The sequence below is a fragment of the Phyllobates terribilis genome, unplaced genomic scaffold (assembly GCF_046119375.1).
Source record: "Phyllobates terribilis strain yellow unplaced genomic scaffold, ASM4611937v1 Scaffold_9__5_contigs__length_417890890, whole genome shotgun sequence".
Lineage (NCBI taxonomy): Eukaryota > Metazoa > Chordata > Amphibia > Anura > Dendrobatidae > Phyllobates > Phyllobates terribilis.
The window spans coordinates 162,791,170-162,813,587 of NW_027362769.1; the positions used below are offsets into that span (position 1 = coordinate 162,791,170).

The window sequence follows — 22,418 nt, forward strand, 5'->3', positions numbered from 1 at the left end:
TAACCTGGGCATCTCCTGTATATAATTATACGTGTACCGCTGGTATAACCTGGGCATCTCCTGTATATAACTATATATGTACAGCTGGTATAACCTGGGCATCTTCTGTATATAATTATACATGTACAGCTGGTATAACCTGGGCATCTCCTGTATATAATTATACATGTACAGCTGGTATAACCTGGGCATCTCCTGTATATAATTATACATGTACCGCTGGTATAACCTGGGCATCTCCTGTATATAACTATATATGTACAGCTGGTATAACCTGGGCATCTTCTGTATATAATTATATGTGAACAGCTGGTATAGATTATACATCTTCTTGTATATAGTGATATGGAGCATGCTGGTATAACCTGGGTATCTCCTGTATATAATTATACATGTACAGCTGGCATAGATTATACATCTTCTTGCATATAGTGATATGGAGCATGCTGGTATAACCTGGGTATCTCCTGTATATAATTATACATGTACAGCTGGTATAACCTGGGCATCTCCTGTATATAATTATACATGTACAGCTGGTATAACCTGGGCATCTCCTGTATATAATTATACATGTACCGCTGGTATAACCTGGGCATCTCCTGTATATAATTATACATGTACAGCTGGTATAGATTATACATCTTCTTGCATATAGTGATATGGAGCATGCTGGTATAACCTGGGTATATTCTGTATATATATATATTTATATACACACACACACACACATACATACACACACACACACACACACACACACAGCTGGTACAACCTGGGTATCACCTGTATATAATTATACATGTCCAGCTGGTATAACCTGGGCATCTTCTGTATATAATTATACATGTACAGCTGGTATAACCTGGGCATCTCCTGTATATAATTATACATGTACCGCTGGTATAAACTGGGCATCTCCTGTATATAACTATACATGTACAGCTGGTATAACCTGGGCATCTTCTGTATATAATTTTATATGAACAGCTGGTATAGATTATACATCTTCTTGTATATAGTGATATGGAGCATGCTGGTATAACATGGGTATCTTCTGCATATAATTATACATGTCCAGCTGGTATAACCTGGGCATCTTCTGTATATAATTATATATGAACAGCTGATATAGATTATACATCTTCTTGCATATAGTGATATGGAGCATGCTGGTATAACCTGGGTATCTTCTGCATATAATTATACATGTACAGCTGGTGCAACCTGGGTATTTCCTTTATATAATTATACACACATGGTCAAAATTGTTGGTACCCCTCGTTTAATGAAAGAAAAACCCACAATGGTCACAGAAATAACTTGAATCTGACAAAAGCAATAATAAATTAAAAATCTATGAAAAAGAAGAAATGAAAGTCAGACATTGCTTTTCTGCTTCCACAGAATTTAAAAAAAAAATTAAACTCATGAAATCGGCCTGGACAGAAATGATGGTTCTTCTTAACTTAATATTTTGTTGAAGAACCTTTTGAGGCAATCACTGCAATCAAACGATTCCTGTAACTGTCAGTGAGACTTCTGCACCTCTCGACAGGTATTTTGGCCGACTCCTCATGAGCAAACTGCTCCAGTTGTCTCGTGTGTGAAGGTTGCTTTCTCCAGACAGCATGCTTCAGCTCTTTCCAAAGATGCTCAATAGGATTTAGGTCAGGGCTCATAGAAGGCCTCTTCAGAATAGTCCAATGTTTTCCTCTTAGCCATTCTTGGGTGTTTTTAGCTGTGTGTTTTGGGTCATTATCCTGTTGCAAGACCCATGACCTGCGACTGAGACCAAGCTTTGACACTGGGCAGCACATTTCTCTCTAGAATCCCTTGATAGTCTTGAGGTTTCATTGTACCCTGCACAGATTCAAGACATCCTGTGCCAGATGCAGCAAAGCAGCCCCAGAACATAACAGAGCCTCCACCATGTTTCACAGTAGGGACAGTGTTCTTTTCTTGATATGCTTCATTTTTCTGTCTGTGAACATAGAGCTGATGTGCCTTGCCAAAAACTTCCATTTTTGTCTCATCTGTCCATAGGACATTCTCCCAGAAGCTTTGTGGCTTGTCAACATGTAGTTTGGAAAATTCTAGTCTGGCTTTTTTATGATTTTCTTTCAACAATAGTGTTCTCCTTGGTCGTCTCCCATGAAGTCCACTTTGGATCAAACAACGACGGATGGTGCGATCTGACATTGATGTTCCTTGAACTTGAAGTTCACCTTTAAATCTCTTTAGCAGTTATCCTGGGCTCTTTTGTTACCATTCGTATTATCCATCTCTTTGATTTGTCATCAATTTCCCTCTGGCGGCCACGTCCAGGGAGGTTGGCTACAGTACCATGGATCTTAAATTTTCGAATAATATGTGCAACTGTAGTCACAGGAACATCAAGCTGCTTGGAGATGGTCTTATAACCTTTACCTTTAACATGCTTGTCTATAGTTTTCTTTCTAATCTCCTGCGACAACTCTTTCCTTTGCTTCCTCTGGTCCATGTTGAGTGTGGTACACACCATGTCACCACACAGCACAGTGAGTATCTGTAGCCCTATATACAGGCCCACTGACTGATCACAAGATTGTAGACACCTGTGATGCTAATTACTGGACACAACTTGATTTCACATGTCCCTTTTGTCACATTATTTTAAGGGGTACCATCATTTCTGTCCAGGCTGATTTCAGGAGTTTAATTTTTTTTTGAAATTCTGTGGAAGCAGAAAAGCAATGTCTGACTTTCATTTGTTCATTTTCATAGATTTTTATTTTTTTATTACTTTTGTCAGATTCAAGTTATTTCTGTGACCATTGTGGTTGTTTTTTTTTTCATTAAACGAGGGGTACGAACAATTTTGACCATGTGTGTACATGTACAGCTGGTATAACCTGGGCATCTAATCTATATAATTATATCTCTACAGCTGGTATAACCTGGGCATCTAATCTATATAATTATATCTGTACAGCTGGTATAACCTGGGCATCTAATCTATATAATTATATCTGTACAGCTGGTATAACCTGGGCATCTAATCTATATAATTATATCTGTACAGCTGGTATAACCTGGGCATCTGCTGTATATAATGATATGTGTACTTCTGCTATAACCTGGGACATCTGGTATAAATTCTATCCATCCTGTGATTTCTAGAGTCCCACAACTGTTTTTTTTTTCTTGGTGTTGAAATATCAGTGTTGAGGAGCGTGTATATATGTAGAGCTGGTATAACATAAGCACTCACTACATCAAGAAGTTCCTGTTGTTGATGACATTTCCTGTAACTAATTTAAAATTGTTCTTTTCTTTCATTACAACAGATTTTATGCGATAAAGAAATTCCCCGCACCACAAACGCACTAAAGTGGGACGACAAGGACAACTCGGAAAACTTGTTGAGCGACGTCGCCCACTCCCGTCTCCGCAGCCCTCTCCGTCTCTTTGTCAAGCAGTCAGCGCTTCAAAGACAAGCCCAGCTCTCTTATTTCGACACCACAGAACACTTCTGGAACTGGCTGTCCAATGTTACCCACACTCAAGAGTCCTTGGTACGAACTAAACGTCGGCCCATAGTAAAAACGGGCAAATTCAAAAAGATGTTTGGCTGGGGGGATTTTCATTCAAATATTAAAACGGTCAAGTTGAACCTTCTCATCACGGGGAAAATCGTGGATCACGGAAATGGGACGTTCAGCGTTTATTTTCGCCATAACTCGACGGGACTCGGGAACGTTTCGGTGAGTCTCGTTCCTCCTTCCAAGGTGGTGGAGTTCGAAACTTCTGCTGCTCAGTCGACTCTGGAGAACAAGGATTCCAAATCCTTTAACTGTAGGATTGAGTACGAGAAAACGGACCGGGCAAAGAAAACCGCTTTGTGCAACTTTGACCCCTCTAAGATCTGTTACCAAGAACAAACCCAGAGCCACGTCTCCTGGCTGTGCTCAAAGCCCTTCAAGGTCATTTGCATTTATATTGCTTTTTTCAGCATAGACTATAAACTGGTACAAAAAGTTTGCCCCGATTACAATTATCACAGCGAGACGCCATATTTGTCCTCCGGATGAACAGTGACTCTCCTTTACTCTGCAGTGCCCTATGAGTGATGGTCAGAGGAGACCTTCTAAGGAAGATACTTTGTGCTTCTTGAACGGGCAATGTTTCTTTATCAGGTGGACAGGAAAAAAAATATTGTAACAGTGTTTAGACTTAATATATTTCGAATCGTTTCTGTAATTTTTGGAAAAAAAATAGGGAATAAATGCAACAAAAGGGAGCACATCAGTATTATCAGTATTGTGAGGATTCTGTATGATAGACGTGTAACCTAGGGATATAGTGAGTAGTGGCACCCTTAGGCTACGTTCACATGTTGGGTTTTTTTTTTTTTTGTGCCACAATCACTGTAGAAACCCAATGCAAAAAAAAAAAAAAAAAATGCAGCTTTAAAGGGAATCTGTCAGCAGGTTTTTGCTATGAAATTTGACAGCATTATGATGTAGGGGCTGAAACCCTGATTCCAGGGATATGTCACTCACTGGCTTGCTTGGTGCAGTTTTGATAAAATCCCTGTTTTCTCTGCTGTAGCAGTGCTCAGAATGCCGAGCTGTATATAACCCCGCCTACACTACTGATTGGCAGCTTGCTGATAGTATACACAGGAATCTGCCAATCAGTGGTGGGGGGGGCGGGGTTACACAGATTAGCTGGACTGCCAGGCATGAGAAACCTAGTCCTGCAGTGATAATCTCTTACTGATAAAACACTGATTGTATTGAAACTACAGAACACAGCCTAATAAGCGACACATTGCTGGAATCAGGGACTCTGCCCCTACATTAGCCTGCTCTCAGATTAAATAGTAAAAACCTGCTGACAGATTCCCTTTAAAGGGAAAGTCCACTGGTGCAGTAGCTTTACTAGACAGATACTATTAGCAATTGCATATGGTAGACAGGTGAAGATAGAGCAGTGCTTGTGGGGCTCGGGGGGGGATTTTCTGGACTGCCCCCCTAGACATCCTATAGAAGAACAGATTTGCCTGAAATTATTTTTTACATGGAATATCAGAATGGATGCAACTGCACAGGAAATGAAGATGAAAGTGACTAAGTTCAGTGTGGCTTTAGGGCAGCAGACTGACACTGTTGAACCCTTTAATGTCCTGATAAATTCCCTTTTGTGCAATATAAATAACAGCTCATGTTTGAAATGAATTATGGTTGTTTTATTTTTTTTAATATATTTTGTGTTTTTTGGGGGTAGCATTAGAGCGGAATTACTATAACAAAGTATCATTATGCATGGTAATCAACAATTAGCAGCCAAACAATTAACTCTGATCTGAAGGTCAGTATTGAATTCTGCAGTTCACGCAGGGAGCGTCAGACCTACAAACAGTTATATGATTTCATTCATTAAATATGAGACTACTACAAACCCATTCATCAACTAATGGATTTATTTTTTTTTTTTTCCCTGAGACATGCAGTTTCCATGAATTGGATGGTGGGTCTTCTTTAATCTTAAGTTACAGATATAGCATGTTTTGTATAATATATTACACTGATAAATTTTTCTTGCAGTACCATGTCCCACCATATGCAGTGCTGGTAATGAGGAATAAACCCAGGCGTAACATGAGTGCTACATTTACAGCTCCCTCTAGTGGTAGAAATGCTTACAGTGGTAATTCAGATTTTCTCTACGACAGCCACAATTCGCTGTGTGCATAAAAAAAAATAAAAAAAATGGGATAACAAAAAAAAAAAAGGAAAGTCAGATGCGATGTGAATGTTGAAGAGTGTAACACCAAGAAGGAAAAGTCGTGGAATTATGGAAATCACAGGATGAAGACTTTACTGATAATAAATTGGAAAAACAAAGTTTCCTAAACATCTGGATTTGTTCAGTATGGAGTATAAGCGCCCCATGCAGAAGCCCCTGTACTTTCAGCCTCAGCTGCGATCACTGAGGTTTATAATGGTTGTCTGAGGAATGTTCTGCCGCTGAATGCACGCAGGCAATTCATCAAGATCCACCGCTGGCAGCTCCTGTGTAATCGGCCGACCAACGACGTCCCCAATGTGCTCGATGGGAGACAAGTCGAGATACGCTGCAGCCGTGGGAGCAGGTTTAGGTCATGAAGGCTGCTCACAGTAGCAGCAGCTGGTGTTATTGTCTTGTAAAACAGCTCCTGGTACGCTTTGGAGAAATGGCCGCACCACCGATTCCACCACCAAATTAATGTTACACTAAGCTATTACCGGACATTATGCCACCCCCCACCATAATCCCGTTGTCGTTCTCTCGTAAAGGTCTCGTCATGGTGTCGCCCATATGGTCTCCAGTCCAAATCTGTGGCTATCATTACATCCAAGATAAAAGCGAGACTGATGGCTGAAGAGGACAGACCTCCACTCCAGCCTCCGTGGTTTGTTTGTTTTTGTTTTTTTATGATATATTAGTTACCGTTACTTAATAAAATTACAATAAAATCTGTCTGCAATATTCATTCATTTTCAGGCTGCTTAGAGCCTGATCCAAGTTTCAGATTTTTCTCGTGGGAGTGTCCCTCACAGTAATATAGGCTGAATATATGTATCATAGTGCTATAGGCTGGATGGGAGGTCTCTCTATCTCCCAGTAATATAGGATGGATGTAAAGTGTGTATATCCAGCACACTGCCATCATTAGCTCATATAGCAGCACACCTTCTGTCCCCCACTTATTTGCTCTTTATGCGCTTTCCGCCTCATCTATAACCTATTCTCAATACCATCTGGGAGACAGCACGTGCTTTCTCCCCTCTCTCCGCACGGAAATCAGCATACGATCTCCTCTCCATCATACACAGTATTTTACCAATTCACTGCTGTAAAATTTGATTATGTTGACTGGCCTAATTATAAAGGATCAGTAAAATTTCTGATATACAGAACACAAAGAAAAAAAAAGATCCTAGTTACTTACCGGTAACAGGATTTTACAGAGCCCATGACAGCACCACCTGAGAGAGGGTATCCGCCCACCAAGGACAGGAACCTACTGAATAAAAAAGCGGTACCTCTCTTCCGCATCAGTTTTTGTTTCAGAGCATGAGAGGGCTTCCGAAAAATAGGTTAGTACATAACTACCACCTAAACATTTCTTAATAAAAACACCCTAATAAGTGCACACCATAATTGATAAAGGGGAGGGAATTAATAGGGTGCTGTCATGGGTTCTGTAAAATCCCGTTACCGGTAAGTAACTAGGATCTTTTCCTCTTCTCCCATGACAGCACCACCTGAGAGATTTAGAGAGATCAGACACCAGAGGGAGGGATCACCGCTTGCAACACCTTCCTCCCAAAAGGACAGATCAGTAGAAGAGGAAAGGTCAAGACGGTAATGCTTGTACAATGTAGAGGGGGATGACCAAGTTGCCGCCTTACATATGATGTCGATGGGCACATCCGCCTTCTCAGCCCAGGAAGCAGCTACCGCCCTGGTGGAGTGGGCCTTCAGGTTCTCAGGAACTGGCAGATTGCTAGAAGAGTATGCTACACCAATGGTGTCCCTGACCCACCTAGCTACGGTCCCCCTTGTAACTCTAAGCCCTTTCCGAGCCCCCTGAAATGAAATGAATAAGGCGTCACATTTTCTCCAGGCCTTCGTTACCTCCAAATACTGGACTAACACCCTCTTACATCTAAAGAGGCTCCCATCAAGGACAGGAACCAAAAACTGATGCGGAAGAGAGGTACCGCCTTTTTCTTCAGTAGGTTCCTGTCCTCGGTGGGCGGATACCCTCTCTCAGGTGGTGCTGTCATGGGAGAAGGCGAAAAAAAAGCTGCCACAGTCTTAGCCTTTCCGAAAGCCAATAAAACTATTTTTGTGCAAAGGACCTAATTCTATACAAATCCGGAGACCATTTATGAAGGTAATTGAAAGGACGACTTTCATCAATGTTTAATGAGCGTTTAATGCTAAACCCATTATTTTGGTACAGTTAATTTGACATCTTGCTTTATGTCCTGAACAGATTTAAGTCCTGAGGGCAGTTTTATGGGTTAGATAAGTCCATAATGTGACATGTGCACATGGCTGCCAGCTCTGCTGAAATATGAATGACTTTACACAGTGTAATAACACATGGCGTCGCTGCTGCAGAACGGGTAAGAGGTTACACCGGGATCACTACCTGGAGGAAACGCATTATATCCTTGTGAGAACTGGATATTGTGGCATTCTGTACCCGGTCACATCTACTGGATCTAATATAATCTTCGTTTTGGCTCCTTCACCTCTCACTTTTCCTGCTACAGAACCTCTAAATTCCACATTCCATTAAACGTTCCTTTGTTTCAGCAAACTTTGCAATAATTCAAATTGAAAGAAACTTCGTAACACATTTTATCAGGGGAATATGCAGTCTTCTCCACTTGAGAGCCACAAATCATCATTCATTCACTCTTACAAAGGGGGTTGTCCACTACTAGGAAAACCCCTTCTTGAGCTAAATGTTTGGCCCCAATAAAAAAAAAAAAAATCTAGATTAACCTCCGGTGTTGACGCCATTTCAGAGGTGTCGGCACTCGCGGTTCTGGGACTCTCGTGCGGTGGAATGATACGTGGTGCCCAGCCCCCAATCAGCGCTGGCGTTACTGTCCCTCCCTTCATACGTTTTTAATACGAAGAGGAAACCAGGGCTGCAGCTGATCCCCAGACTTCATCTTCATGTTCAATTTCGTACTAAGGCGGGGACAGTGACGCCAGCGCTGATTGGGGGGCTGGGCACCACGTCTCATTCCACCGCATGAGAGGCCCAGGACCGAGAGTGCTGACACGGGAGGTGAGTGTAGGTTTTTTTTTTTTTTTTTTTTATTGGGGCCAAACATTTTGATCAAGAAGGGGTTATCCTAGTAGTGGACAACCCCTTTAAATACTGCTACCAACTTGGCCAAAACAAGACAGACTACCTTCTCAAGTCTATGGAGAGGAGGGAGGAAGAGCAGAGAGTAACGGGGCAAAAACAAATGATACCGCTGTTTTCTGATAAGGTTTTTAAATCACCGGCAGAGCTGGATTCACAGCTACTCTGGTGCTGTATGTCATCCACGCTGCTCCGGTTTCTGAACATGTGCTACATAGAGACAAGAGAGCAGGACTCGCTCTTCTGTGTGTCAGCTGTGTATGGGAGACATCATAGGACTTAGTGTTCACCCACTAGCACAGAGACAACTGAAAAACTAGAGAAAGTCTCCAGAGAGGAAAACTGGTGAATTGTACAAGTTATATAAAGACCAGAAATGTTATTCCTAATGTACACACAGATTATAACACGTTCAGAAAAGTTACTTGAAAGGAAAGTACACTTTAAAGTCTCCTTGAGTGGTGGCTGCAGGAAGCAATAAAGAGTTTACTGCTCAGTCGAGTTGCCTAGGACTTACAAATTGATGAAGATGAATTCTTTAGATCAGTCTAATAGAAACTATCGTGTTAAAATGATAAAAAAAAAAAACACCTATAGCCATATTAAAGAAATCAAAGATGTTTCCAGCCTTAAGGTTTTGGGAATTTCAGTACGGCACTCCAGTTCCCAACTATGCAAATTTAATACATTTAAGTTGCAGTCCTAAACAAATGTGCAGGGCTGCTGTGTGCCCCTAAAGATAAGAGAACACAGGGTTTTTTTTTTTTTGTTATAGGTCTTCTTTTGGAGTGAGTCCGCAAAAAAAAAAGAAAAAGCACTTGTACTTCAGAAATGCTTCAAAACACTCCTCCTCATTCCTATTGTAAAGCCACTTTGCTGTTCATAGGTTTAGTCTCGAGTATTTTTTTCCCACTAGTTAGGAGAGAAAAAAAAAAAAGTGCATGTCACTTGTTAGAAGAGGATTCTGATGGATCTGCTTGAAAGTAGACACTGCTCAATCAAAAATGTACAAAAAACAAACTTTGCAACTGCTTCACGAAACAAAACGCTTTCAAAAACACAAAACTGAAGGAGCGTTTTCTGAAGCGCAAAAAAAAAAAAATCACACTATGTTAAAGGGAACCTATGTGTAATGTAAGGGTATCAGGTGCCCCATGCACTCCAACCCAGCAGCATTCAGCTATATGTGATGAAACTCCCTGCCTAACCTGCCCTGAATAACGCAATTCAGTTAAGCGGGCGTGATAACAATTTGCACGAGCCAACGTCATGGCCATGGCATTTTTAAAGCATTTATTTAAATGAATTACGTTAAACAGGGCTGGTTAGGCAGGGAGCTTAAACACATAGCTGAATGCTGCTGACTTGGAGGGCATGGGGGGTCTTCATAGGTTCCCTTTAAAATCTTTGGTTGGGTAATAAAGAAGCAGGACCTGTGCGCTACATTGGAAAAAAAGTCACAGGACCTGTGCGCTACATTGGAAAAAAAGTCACAGGACCTGTGCGCTACATTGGAAAAAAAGTCACAGGACCTGTGCGCTACATCGGGAAAAAAAGTCACAGGACCTGTGCGCTACATCGGGAAAAAAAGTCACAGGACCTGTGCGCTACATCGGGAAAAAAAGTCACAGGACCTGTGCGCTACATCGGGAAAAAAAGTCACAGGACCTGTGCGCTACATCGGGAAAAAAAGTCACAGGACCTGTGCGCTACATTGGAAAAAAAGTCACAGGACCTGTGCGCTACATCGGGAAAAAAAGTCACAGGACCTGTGCGCTACATTGGAAAAAAAGTCACAGGACCTGTGCGCTACATTGGAAAAAAAGTCACAGGACCTGTGCGCTACATTGGAAAAAAAGTCACAGGACCTGTGCGCTACATCAGAAAAAAAGTCAGATCGTGTTCCCATAGTGCAGTTTTTTGTTTTTCCTGTTGTCAAACGCCCACAGTGGAAAAGTAGAAAGGAAAATAATTCAATGTCTCTTTCTGGATCCCATCCACCCATATTAGTTTCTCATTCTTCAATATCTACTCTCTATAGGACAATGGTGCAAGTTTCAGGCTTACATCCAAATTCATCCTGGCTGCAGTAACACAACTATTGTTTCGTATCCACCGTACGGCGAACACACACTTAATCCTATAATTATGTATCCTACCGGGTTTTGTAGAGCACTCTTCAGCATCAATATAACACGCAATGTGCAAGTATCCTATTAACGTTCTGGTTTCATTACTGGGTGGAAAGGTCTATAGGGCCGGTGCAGCGCTTCAGTGCCGCTAGGGTCCTTATTCTGTGGATGGCACTACCCTCCACTTCCAAAACTTGAATTAATTTTTGACACTTTAGCAAAAGATTTTTACTTGCAGAGGTCTTATTTCTGTGAAGATATAAGGTGTTAGACTATCAAGGGTGAGAGTAAGACCCCTGCAATACAAAAAAAATTTAGAGCAAGTCCAAGGCAAAGAAGTGTGGAGCTTCAGTGCAAGGACTCCTAGAATGTCATAGTTGGAGGGGTCCTCCAGGGTCCTCGTGTCCAACCCTCTGCTCAACGCAGGAGTCACTAAACCATCTCAGACAGATGTCTGTCCAGCCTCTGTGTGAAGACTTCCATTGAAGGAGAACTCACCACCTCTCGTGGCCGCCTGTTCCACTCATTGATGACCTCACTGTCAAAAAGACTTTTCTAATATCTAATCTGTATCTTCTCCCTTTCAGTTTCATCCCATTGCTTCTCGTGTTTCCATGTGCAAATGAGAATAAAGCTGATCCCTCTACAGTGAGACAGCCCTTCAGATATTTGTAGACAGCTATTAAGTCTCTTCTTAGCCTTAGAGGATCTGGGAATGTTTCGCTTGCAAAAAAGAAGGCCAAGTGCCCACGATGCAGAAATGCTGCATATTTTTTCCCACTTCTCCCTGGCAGGAAAAACGCATGTGGATTTTACATGCGTTTTTCCTGCCAGGTAGAAGCGTTTGTCAAGCGTTTTTGCATGCGGGTTATCAAGCGCTTTTCCAAGCGATTTTAGCATCACTTGGAAAAGTGCTTGACAACTTGGTCACACTATATAAATCCATGCAACCGGCATGGATTTATATAGTGTGACCAAGTAATAGTTATATTTTTTTTTAAGAATGGTAAAAAATAAAAATTATACTTGCCTTCCGATGGCCCGGTGTTTTCTCCGCTGTTGTATCGGTCGCGGTGGTGTGAAAGGACCTGTGATGACGTCATTGAGTCATGTGACAGGTCACGCGGCCACCGACGTCAGCGGTCGCGTGACCCGTCACATGACTAAATAACATCATGGCAGGTCCTTTCACACCACTGTGACCGATACAACAGACCAGATGGAGCGGAGAAAACACAGAGGGCCATCGGAAGGCAAGTATAATCTTTATTTTAAATTCTTTTTTTTAACAGGTTCTATGGTACCTGGGTCTGGAGGAGAGTCTCCTCTTCTCCAAACCCGGGTACCATCCGCACATAGAATCGCATAATATCCTTATGTGCAAATGTGCTGACACTGATATTATGCGGTTCAATGCAAGTCAATGGCGGCAATTACGCTGCGTGTCCGCAAAATTAATGGACATGTTGCGTATTTTTCCGCAATGATAATCCGCAGCGAAAATTTCCGCAGTATGTGCACAGCACATGCGGATTATCATTGGGGACCATGGGGCACGTATTACCAAGCGTTTTCGCCGTGGAAATTCAGCAGCAAAAATGCTTGAAAAACGCATAGTGGGCACGCAACCCAAATGTTCCTCGTAGTTTGCAGTCTGCTCGCACTCCTGGTAGCTCGTCTCTGAACTTGCTCCAGTTTTTCTATGTCTTTTTACTAATGTCAAACAATGAGCAAAGGCACCCGGGAAGCATGGATTCTTTGTCTCGGGCCAATAATAAAATAAATAATTCTAAATTTTACCCAAAAAGTTTCAACTTGGTCAAAAAATATCAAGGGAAAAAAAAACAAACAAAAAAAAAAAAAACGGACCAGTCGGTCTGTTTTTGGAATAGGATAGGAAGTCAGCACCAGGAGATGATAAATTTCTTTCCACCCTTAAACTTTTTAGGAATTTCATTAAGGACTCCCATTTCTAACTATACAAATTAAATCCATTATCTCACGCCAGCAAAATAAAAAACACTCTGGAGGCTGCAATTCACATAACCAGTGGGTGTTCACATATAGCCACATATGGAATAAACATTTCCCGACAGAGTAACAGAAGATTATATTTTTTTCCCCAAAAAGTTGTCATTCTGCACCACTTACGTTTTCTCTTGGCTGGACATTTACCAAGGTAAGTGTGAACACATCTGTGCAAACTCCACTTTGATCAGTTTCAAAAACCCATTTTAGCAATAATCACTTTTTGCCCATATTAAAAAGGGACTCTGTCACCAAGTTTTTGCCACCTAAACTCAGAGCAGCATAATTTGGCGGGCAAAAAACCTGATTCCAGTAATGTGTCACTTACTGGACTGCTTACTGTAGTTTTAATAAAATCACAGATTTATCAGCAGGAGATTATCACAAGGGACTAATAAACCTGCTGCCATATAGTCCTCCATATTGACGAGCTCAGTATAATCGCGCCCCCACCACTGATTGGCAGCTGTGTACACTGTGCATAGGCAGAAAGTGGCTAATCAGTGATGTGGGCGGGGTTATACAGAGCCCAGCAAGCGGAGAACTGGTAAATCGGCAGCAGATAAAGCTGCGATTTTATCAAAACTGCAGCCCAGTAAGTGACACATCGCTGGAATAAGGAATAGAGATGAGCGGTGTTCGACTAGAACTGTTCGCCAATCTCAAATTCGAGCTGTTTTGGGTGATGTTCGAGTTGTTCGACGAACCCGAACGATTTGCAAAAAATTCGGCTGTTCGAGGTTATGTTCGATAACTGTTCGTGCACCAAAAGCGTGTCCTGCATGTCTGGTGCTATTTAGAGCACCAATCATGCAGGGATTGCCTGCCACTCACTGTAATGCCACAGCCATGGTGGTTGTGGCATTACAGTGATTGCCCAAATCGATGGGAACAGTGCTCACAGTGAAACATGAAAAGCCGGCAATTCAGCAGCGGCATACACCGGTACCCGACAATTTAGAACCGAAAGAATAGAGCTTCACACATAGATTAGATAGATAGAAACATGTCAGTCACACATATAAGAAGCACAGTGACAGTGTTGCTTACTGTACTTGTCATTTAGTGTAAAGGATTTATCAAAAAAATAATAGTGTTTTCATGCACCGTCTCTTTAAGAAAGCCGGCCGGCAATTCAGCATCTGTACCCGACAATTTAGAATAGAAGGAATAGAGAATCACACATAGATTACATAGATAGAAACATGTCAGCCACATATATACGAAGTACAGTGACAGTGTTGCTTACTGTACTTGTCATTTAGTGTAAAGAATTTATTAAAAAATATAATAGTGTTTTCATGCACCGTCTCTTTAAAAAAGCCGGCCGGCAATTCAGCATCTGTACCCGACAATTTATAACAGAAAGAATAGAGCTTCACACATAGATTAGATAGATAGAAACATGTCAGTCACATATATATGAAGTACAGTGACAGTGTTGGTTACTGTACTTGTCATTTAGTATTAAAATAAAGGATTTATTATTAAAAAAAATTGGCGTGGGATTCCCCGTAATTTTAGTCTCTAGCGGAGGTTAAGCAGACAGCTGGGGCAGATGTTTGAAGCCTGGGAAGGGGGTAATACCCACGGAGCTTCCCAGGCTACTAATATCAGCCCCCAGCTGAATACCTAGCCTTTATTAGCTATTAAAATGGAGGACCCCCCCAAAAAAAATGACGTGGGGTCCCCCATAATTTAATAGCTAGCAAAGGCTAGGCAGACAGCTGGGGGCTGATATTAATAGCCCAGGAAGGGAGCCATGAATATTGGCCCCCTCCCAGGCTAGAAACACCAGCCGTCAGCCGCCCCAGAAATGGCGCATCCATAGGATGCGCCAATTCTGGCACTTAGCCTCGCTCTTCCACGCTGCCCTGGTGCGGTGGCAGGGGGTAATAGGGTTGGGGTTGATGTCAGCTTATAATGCCAGCTGACATCAAGCCCAGGTTAGTAATGGAGAGGCGTCTATAAGACACCCCCATTACTAACCCCATAGTCAAAGTTAAAAGAAAACACAAACACCCAGAATAAAGTCCTTTAATTGAAATAAAGACACATTCCTTTATTGTTCTAAATTAAACCATACTTACCATCACGCCCATTCCAGCTGAAGCCAACGATCTCCTGCAATAAAAGAAAAATAATAAAGCAACCTCATCCTTACCTCTCCATGGTTCCCACGACAGCTTCAGCTCTGCTACATCGAGATGACAGGCTGGACCGCAGCAGAAAGCTGCCATCCAGCCTGTCATCCCGCGGACACTGAGAAGCGCAGGCATGCTTGCGCTCCTCAGTGTCTCTCTGTGACGGCATAAAGATGAGACGAGTTCATGTCCAATGAACTCGGCGCACCTCATGCACGTCACTGACAGCGTGGGAAAATTCTCCTGCACTCAGCGCTTCAGCGTGAGAATTTTCCCACGCTGTCAGTGACGTGCATGAGGTGCGCCGAGTTCATTGGACATGAACTCGTCTCATCTTTATGCCGTCACAGAGAGACACTGAGGAGCGCAAGCATGCCTGCGCTTCTCAGTGTCCGCGGGATGACAGGCTGGATGGCAGCTTTCTGCTGCGGTCCAGCCTGTCATCTCGATGTAGCAGAGCTGAAGCTGTCGTGGGAACCATGGAGAGGTAAGGATGAGGTTGGTTTATTATTTTTCTTTTATTGCAGAAGACATTGGCTTCAGCTGGAATGGGCGTGACGGTAAGTATGGTTTAATTTAGAACAATAAAGAATTGTGTGTTTATTTCAATTAAAGGACTTTATTCTGGGTGTTGTGTTTTTTTAAATACTTTACTAGAAATTCATGGTGGTCATGTCTAATATTGGCGTGACCCCATGAATTTCGGGCTTAGGGCCAGCTGATAATGCCAAGCTGGCCCTAACCCCTTTATTACCCAGTGAGCCACCGCACCAGGGCCCTGGATGAGTTGGGTACAGCGCCAGAAGATGGCGCTTCTATGAACGCGCCATTTTCTGGGGCGGCTGCGGACTGCAATTTGCAGCGGGTGGGGTCCAGAAAGCTTGGGCCTCCCTGCGCTGCGGATTCCAGCCCCCAGCTGCCTAGTTGTACCTGGCTGGGCACAAAAATAGGGCGAAGCCCCACGCATTTTTTTTTAAAATTATTTCATGAAATTCATGGAATAATTAAGAAAAAAAGGGCTTCCCTATATTGTTGTGTCCGGCCAGGTACAAATAGGCAGCTGGTGGTTGGGGGCAGCCCGTTCCTGCCTGCTGTACCTGACTGGACACAAATATAGGGCGAAGCCCCACGTCAATTTTTTTTACATTATTTCAGGAAATTCATGAAATAATGAAAAAAAAATTGATATGGGGCTTCGCCCTATATTTGTGTCCAGTCAGGTACAGCAGGCAGGAACGGGCTGCCCCCAACCACCAGCTGCCTATTTGTACCTGGCCAGACACAACAATATAGGGAAGCCCTTTTTTTCTTAATTATTCCATGAATTTCATGAAATAATTTTAAAAAAAAATACGTGGGGCTTCGCCCTATTTTTGTGCCCAGCCAGGTACAACTAGGCAGCTGGGGGCTGGAATCTGCAGCGCAGGGAGGCCCAAGCTTTCTGGGCCCCACCCGCTGCAAATTGCAGTCCGCAGCCACCCCGGAAAATGGCGCGTTCATAGAAGCGCCATCTTCTGGCGCTGTACCCAACTCATCCAGGGCCCTGGTGCGGTGGCTCACTGGGTAATAAAGGGGTTAAGGCCAGCTTGGCATTATCAGCTGGCCCTAAGCCCGAAATTCATGGGGTCACGCCAATATTAGACATGACCACCATGAATTTCTAGTAAAGTATTTAAAAAAAACACAAACACCCAGAATAAAGTCCTTTAATTGAAATAAACACACAATTCTTTATTGTTCTAAATTAAACCATACTTACCATCACGCCCATTCCAGCTGAAGCCAACGATCTCCTGCAATAAAAGAAAAATAATAAAGCAACCTCATCCTTACCTTTCCATGGCTCCCACGACAGCTTCAGCTCTGCTACATCGAGATGACAGGCTGGACCGCAGCAGAACGCTGCCATCCAGCCTGTCATCCCGCAGACACTGAGAAGCGCAGGCATGCTTGCGCTACTCAGTGTCTGGCTGTGACGGCATCCAGATGAGCCGAGGTCATGTCCAATGAACTCGGCTCACCTCATGCACGTCACTGACAGCGTGGGAAAATTCTCACGCTGAAGCGCTGAGTGCAGGAGAATTTTCCCACGCTGTCAGTGACGTACATGAGGTGAGCCGAGTTCATTGTCGGCTCATCTGGATGCCGTCACAGTCAGACACTGAGGAGCGCAAGCAAGCCTGCGCTTCTCAGTGTCTGCGGGATGACAGGCTGGATGGCAGCGTTCTGCTGCGGTCCAGCCTGTTATCTCGATGTAGCAGAGCTGAAGCTGTCCTGGGAACCATGGAAAGGTAAGGATGAGGTTGCTTTATTATTTTTCTTTTATTGCAGGAGATCGTTGGCTTCAGCTGGAATGGGCGTGACGGTAAGTATGGTTTAATTTAGAACAATAAAGGATTGTGTCTTTATTTCAATTAAAGGACTTTATTCTGGGTGTTTGTGTTTTTTTTTAACTTTGACTATGGGGTTAGTAATGGGGGTGTCTTATAGACGCCTCTCCATTACTAACCTGGGCTTGATGTCAGCTGGCATTATAAGCTGACATCAACCCCAACCCTATTACCCCCTGCCACCGCACCAGGGCAGCGTGGAAGAGCGAGGCTAAGTGCCAGAATTGGCGCATCCTATGGATGCGCCATTTCTGGGGCAGCTGACGGCTGGTGTTTCTAGCCTGGGAGGGGGCCAATATTCATGGCTCCCTTCCTGGGCTATTAATATCAGCCCCCAGCTGTCTGCCTAGCCTTTGCTAGCTATTAAATTAGGGGGGACCCCATGTCATTTTTTTTAGGGGGGTCCTCCATTTTAATAGCTAGTAAAGGCTAGGTATTCAGCTGGGGGCTGATATTAGTAGCCTGGGAAGCTCCGTGGGTATTACCCCCTTCCCAGGCTTCAAACATCTGCCCCAGCTGTCTGCTTAACCTCCGCTAGAGACTAAAATTACGGGGAACCCCACGCCAATTTTTTTTAATAATAAATCCTTTATTTTAATACTAAATGACAAGTACAGTAACCAACACTGTCACTGTACTTCATATATATGTGACTGACATGTTTCTATCTATCTAATCTATGTGTGAAGCTCTATTCTGTCTGTTATAAATTGTCGGGTACCGCTGCTGAATTGCCGGCTGGCTTTTTTAAAGAGACGGTGCACGAAAACACTATTATATTTTTTAATAAATCCTTTACACTAAATGACAAGTACAGTAACCAACACTGTCACTGTACTTCATATATATGTGACTGACATGTTTCTATCTATCGAATCTATGTGTGAAGCTCTATTCTGTCTGTTATAAATTGTCGGGTACAGATGCTGAATTGCCGGCCGGCTTTTTTAAAGAGACAGTGCATGAAAACACTATTTTTTTTAATAAATCCTTTGCAGTAAATGACAAGTACAGTAAGCAACACTGTCACAGTACTTCATATATATGTGACTGACATGTTTCTATCTATCTAATCTATGTGTGAAGCTCTATTCTGTCTGTTATAAATTGTCGGGTACCGCTGCTGAATTGCCGGCTGGCTTTTTTAAAGAGACGGTGCACGAAAACACTATTATATTTTTTAATAAATCCTTTACACTAAATGACAAGTACAGTAAGCAACACTGTCACTGTACTTCATATATATGTGACTGACATGTTTCTATCTATCTAATCTATGTGTGATGCTCTATTCCTTCATGTCTAAATTGTCGGGTACCGGTGTAGGCCGCTGCTGAATTGCCGGCCGGCTTTTTTAAAGAAAGCGTCTTCTGAGCAGTTTGTCAGCTTTTGGACACCTTTGAAGGTGTTTTCTATGTGTTCCTATGTGTTTTTGTTTGCCTGCCATTGGTTTTAACGGTGTTCGACGGTGTTCTAAGGTGTTCGACGAACAGTTCCTCGAACATCCCGGTGTTCGACGAACCGAACCCGAACACTAAGGGGGTGGCTCAACACTAATAAGGAACTCCGCTCCTACACTATGCTGCTCTCAGAGGAGGAAGCAAATAAAAAAAGTCATAAGCATCATCAAAAATTACAAGTGATCAATTTGGGCCACATTGGTGCACTTTGTGGATGTGCACTTAAAGGGGTATTCCCATCTTAGTAAGTGATGGTATATTGCTAGGACATGCTATCACTTTGTGATCAGTGGGAGTGCAACCTCAGGGACCCCCATCGATTCTGAAATTAAAGGGGTTGTCCAGCCTTAGGTTACAAGTCTGCAGTCACTCTATGCGACTACAAATCATGTGAATCTACACATCGCGCGCTGGGAGGATTCTCCGGCGTCGGATGGTCATGTGACTGCGATTTGCATACTTCGGGACACATCCAACTAGACGCGTCTGGCCTCGCTCAATACACTTGAATTGAGCGAGGCTGTTCACGTATAGTCGGCACGTGACTGCATTTATGCAAATAGCACACTTGTGGTCACGTGTCACCCGTTTCCAGTGCTGAATAATCCTGACAGCGCGTAGTACGTGCGATGTCAGGATTCACAAGTCTGCAGTCGCACAGAGTGACTGTAGACTTGTAGCCTAAAGTATGACAACCACTTTAAAAAAGGGACCATAAGGCTGCATCAGTGCTGTTACATTCAGTTTTACTTCTGCACAGAGCAATTATTTTCCTCTTCACCCTCAGGATCAGTGAAGGCTCCAGAGGTCAGACTTCCACTGATCATAGTGATGGTGTAAAATGGCAATATGCCATCCCTTACCAAGATGGCCATACCCCTTTATACTAGAGAGAGGCTGTCACTTTTTGCTCCGACCACCTTAAACGAGCAAAGCATAGGTTTACGTCAAATCAGGAGAGGAACAGAAGACGCAGCTTTAGTATGTGGACATCCAACATCAGCCCTTAAACCACGGCCCCACCATCAGTATTCGGTCAGTATTTTTTCTCAGGAGTGGGAACCAAAACCAGATGAGGAACAATCAGAGAAAAGGTATAATAGAAACAAGTCACCAATTCTGCATTTATTATACCTTTTCTCTGATTGTTCCTCACCTGGTTTTGGCCAATACTGACCAAATACCGATAGTGGGGTCATGGTCTAAGGTGACAATCAGGAGGCGTTCATAGAGGTCCAAAATCAGACAGCTTTCACCATGCATGGCTCAAAAAAATAAAAGATAAAAGCATCTAAAAAACAAAGTCTTCAACCTCAGCGGAAATTCCTAATCATTTTAGTTTGCGATTTTCATCCGATTCCTTGGAAGACAGATTTGTCAGCTCTTGCGAGATCCAGCGTCCACCCTTTCTTTGGCACCGAACTATAGGATTAATAGATCATTCGTACTTTTGTAAAATGTGTGACAATGTTAATTAACGCTCAGAAGGTTTCAATTATCTGGTGACAGCCTCATAAAAGTCGGTGATTCTCATTGCTGGTGGTAAACACGTTCTGTAATATCGTCAGCAAATGAAATCCAATTTGTTTTTTTAAATTAAAAACAAAAATAAAAAAAAAATATAGAAAAGGAAAATGAAGATGAAATTGTAGCTCCACAAAGATTTTTTTTTTTAATTAGGTAAAAGGAGAAAATGTTGCCGACCTCCGAGAATGAAATGATCATAAATCTAAATGAGTAGACATAACAAAAATTCCAGGAGAGATTAATAAGGGGGGCTAAATTTCATTGGTGTGTGACAGAACAGGAGACAGTGGGCGTTGAAATAGTTGGCACTTGGACTTTCCAACCTGGGATCTGCCGAGGTTTCCTTTACTTTTGATAAGAGGAACAGCGCAGCGTGCAGCACTTGTCATCAGCACATGGAAAACCCGGATAGACTCCAATAGAGGTCGACAGGGTCCCTTAGGTAGGTCAGTTACAGCTTTAGGTATAAAGATCATACACTTTAACCTTTTTTTAAACTTCGCTGATTGATTCAGAAAAGTTTCCAGAAAGAAAAAAATAGCCAATTAGCTTCCTTGTTACATGCAGTTGATTTTACTGGGTTAATTTAATTTAAAGAGAACCTGTTCGTACGCTTTTCGATATGGAAGCAGCAGTATAACGGCAGGGGCTTGCCCCAATAAAATTGTATCTTTTTTTGCAAATTGCCATTCATGAGAAATCAGGCGTAGAAGGCATATGCAAATCAGGATGGAAGTGCACTGGGGGAATGTCACTGCACTTTAAAGAAGCAGTTTGACACGCCCCCAGTGCACTTCTGGAGTTGCATACGGCTTTTACGCTAGATCTATCAGGACTGGAACACCGGATCTCTACAAAAACAGCATCATTTATATTGGGGCTAAGTATCTGTAAAGTGACAGTTTTCCTTTAAAGGAGTATTATACCGGAAAGTGTTTTCGGGCTCACATTAACCTTTAAAGGGACAACAGAACTTTAATGAATTATGAATGAGACCATGCAGATCAAAAGATTAATTGCATCCAGTGGTGAAAAGCCCTTTAAGCTTCTGACACCATCAGGTCGCACATGGAGTTTTTTTCTTCCCTACTCTAGGAACCAGCCAGATTTACATACATCACCCTCCAGATTATGGAAACTTTTTTTTTTTTTATACTTACCCGACATCCAAAACGAGACAGGGCAAGGTAGACTTTAAAAAGGGGTCTGTCCAATATTTGAAAGAATGCAGCCATTTTTTCCTAAAACAGCACCATGTCTGACCTGTCTACAGGCTGTATCTAATACTGCAGCTCAGCTCTATTTAGTAAAGAAGTGGTGCTGGCCAACAGTACCACACAGAACCTGTGGACACTTGTGGCGCTCTTGTTGTAAAAAAGTAAGCAGTTCTTCTTTTCTGAAACAATTACTTAAAGAGGTGGTCTCAAATTCCAAAGTGTTCAAGAACGGAAGGATTTTTTCATTCTTTAATGTACAGCTCAATGTAGAGCGCAGTGCTCCTATGATCTTCTGATGTCACTAGCAGAGGCAACGTCGCCTCTGCAGCATTGGAGAAAACAAGATTCAGGCTGTCAATTGTAAGGAGCGCTCCTGATAATGGACAGCAAGACAAACTCCTTTAAATGTGGTTGTACAGCTATCGTAGAAAGACACTGCTGCACTCCGGGAACCAGATAAGATGTACGACACGCATGGTATCTTTAGGTATAATGTAACTATATAAGAAGATACTCAATTTTGGTCCGGCAGTATCCTAAACAATATTTTCGAGATAGTACCTGCTAACACTGGTCTGCTTAATATTTTTGGATTTA

General features: G+C 42.6%; 1 protein-coding gene across 1 annotated transcript in view; it reads left to right on the forward strand.

Moving 5' to 3' along the window:
• NXPH2 (neurexophilin 2) overlaps positions 1 to 6,503 on the forward strand; it is a 131,256-nt gene extending 124,753 nt beyond the window's left edge. The window contains exon 3 of the mRNA XM_073647251.1: positions 3,330 to 6,503. Within this exon, the coding sequence (XP_073503352.1) occupies positions 3,330 to 4,073 (744 nt within the window). The 3' untranslated portion in view covers positions 4,074 to 6,503. The remainder of the gene's footprint in view (positions 1 to 3,329) is intronic.
• Positions 6,504 to 22,418: the final 15,915 nt, after the last annotated feature.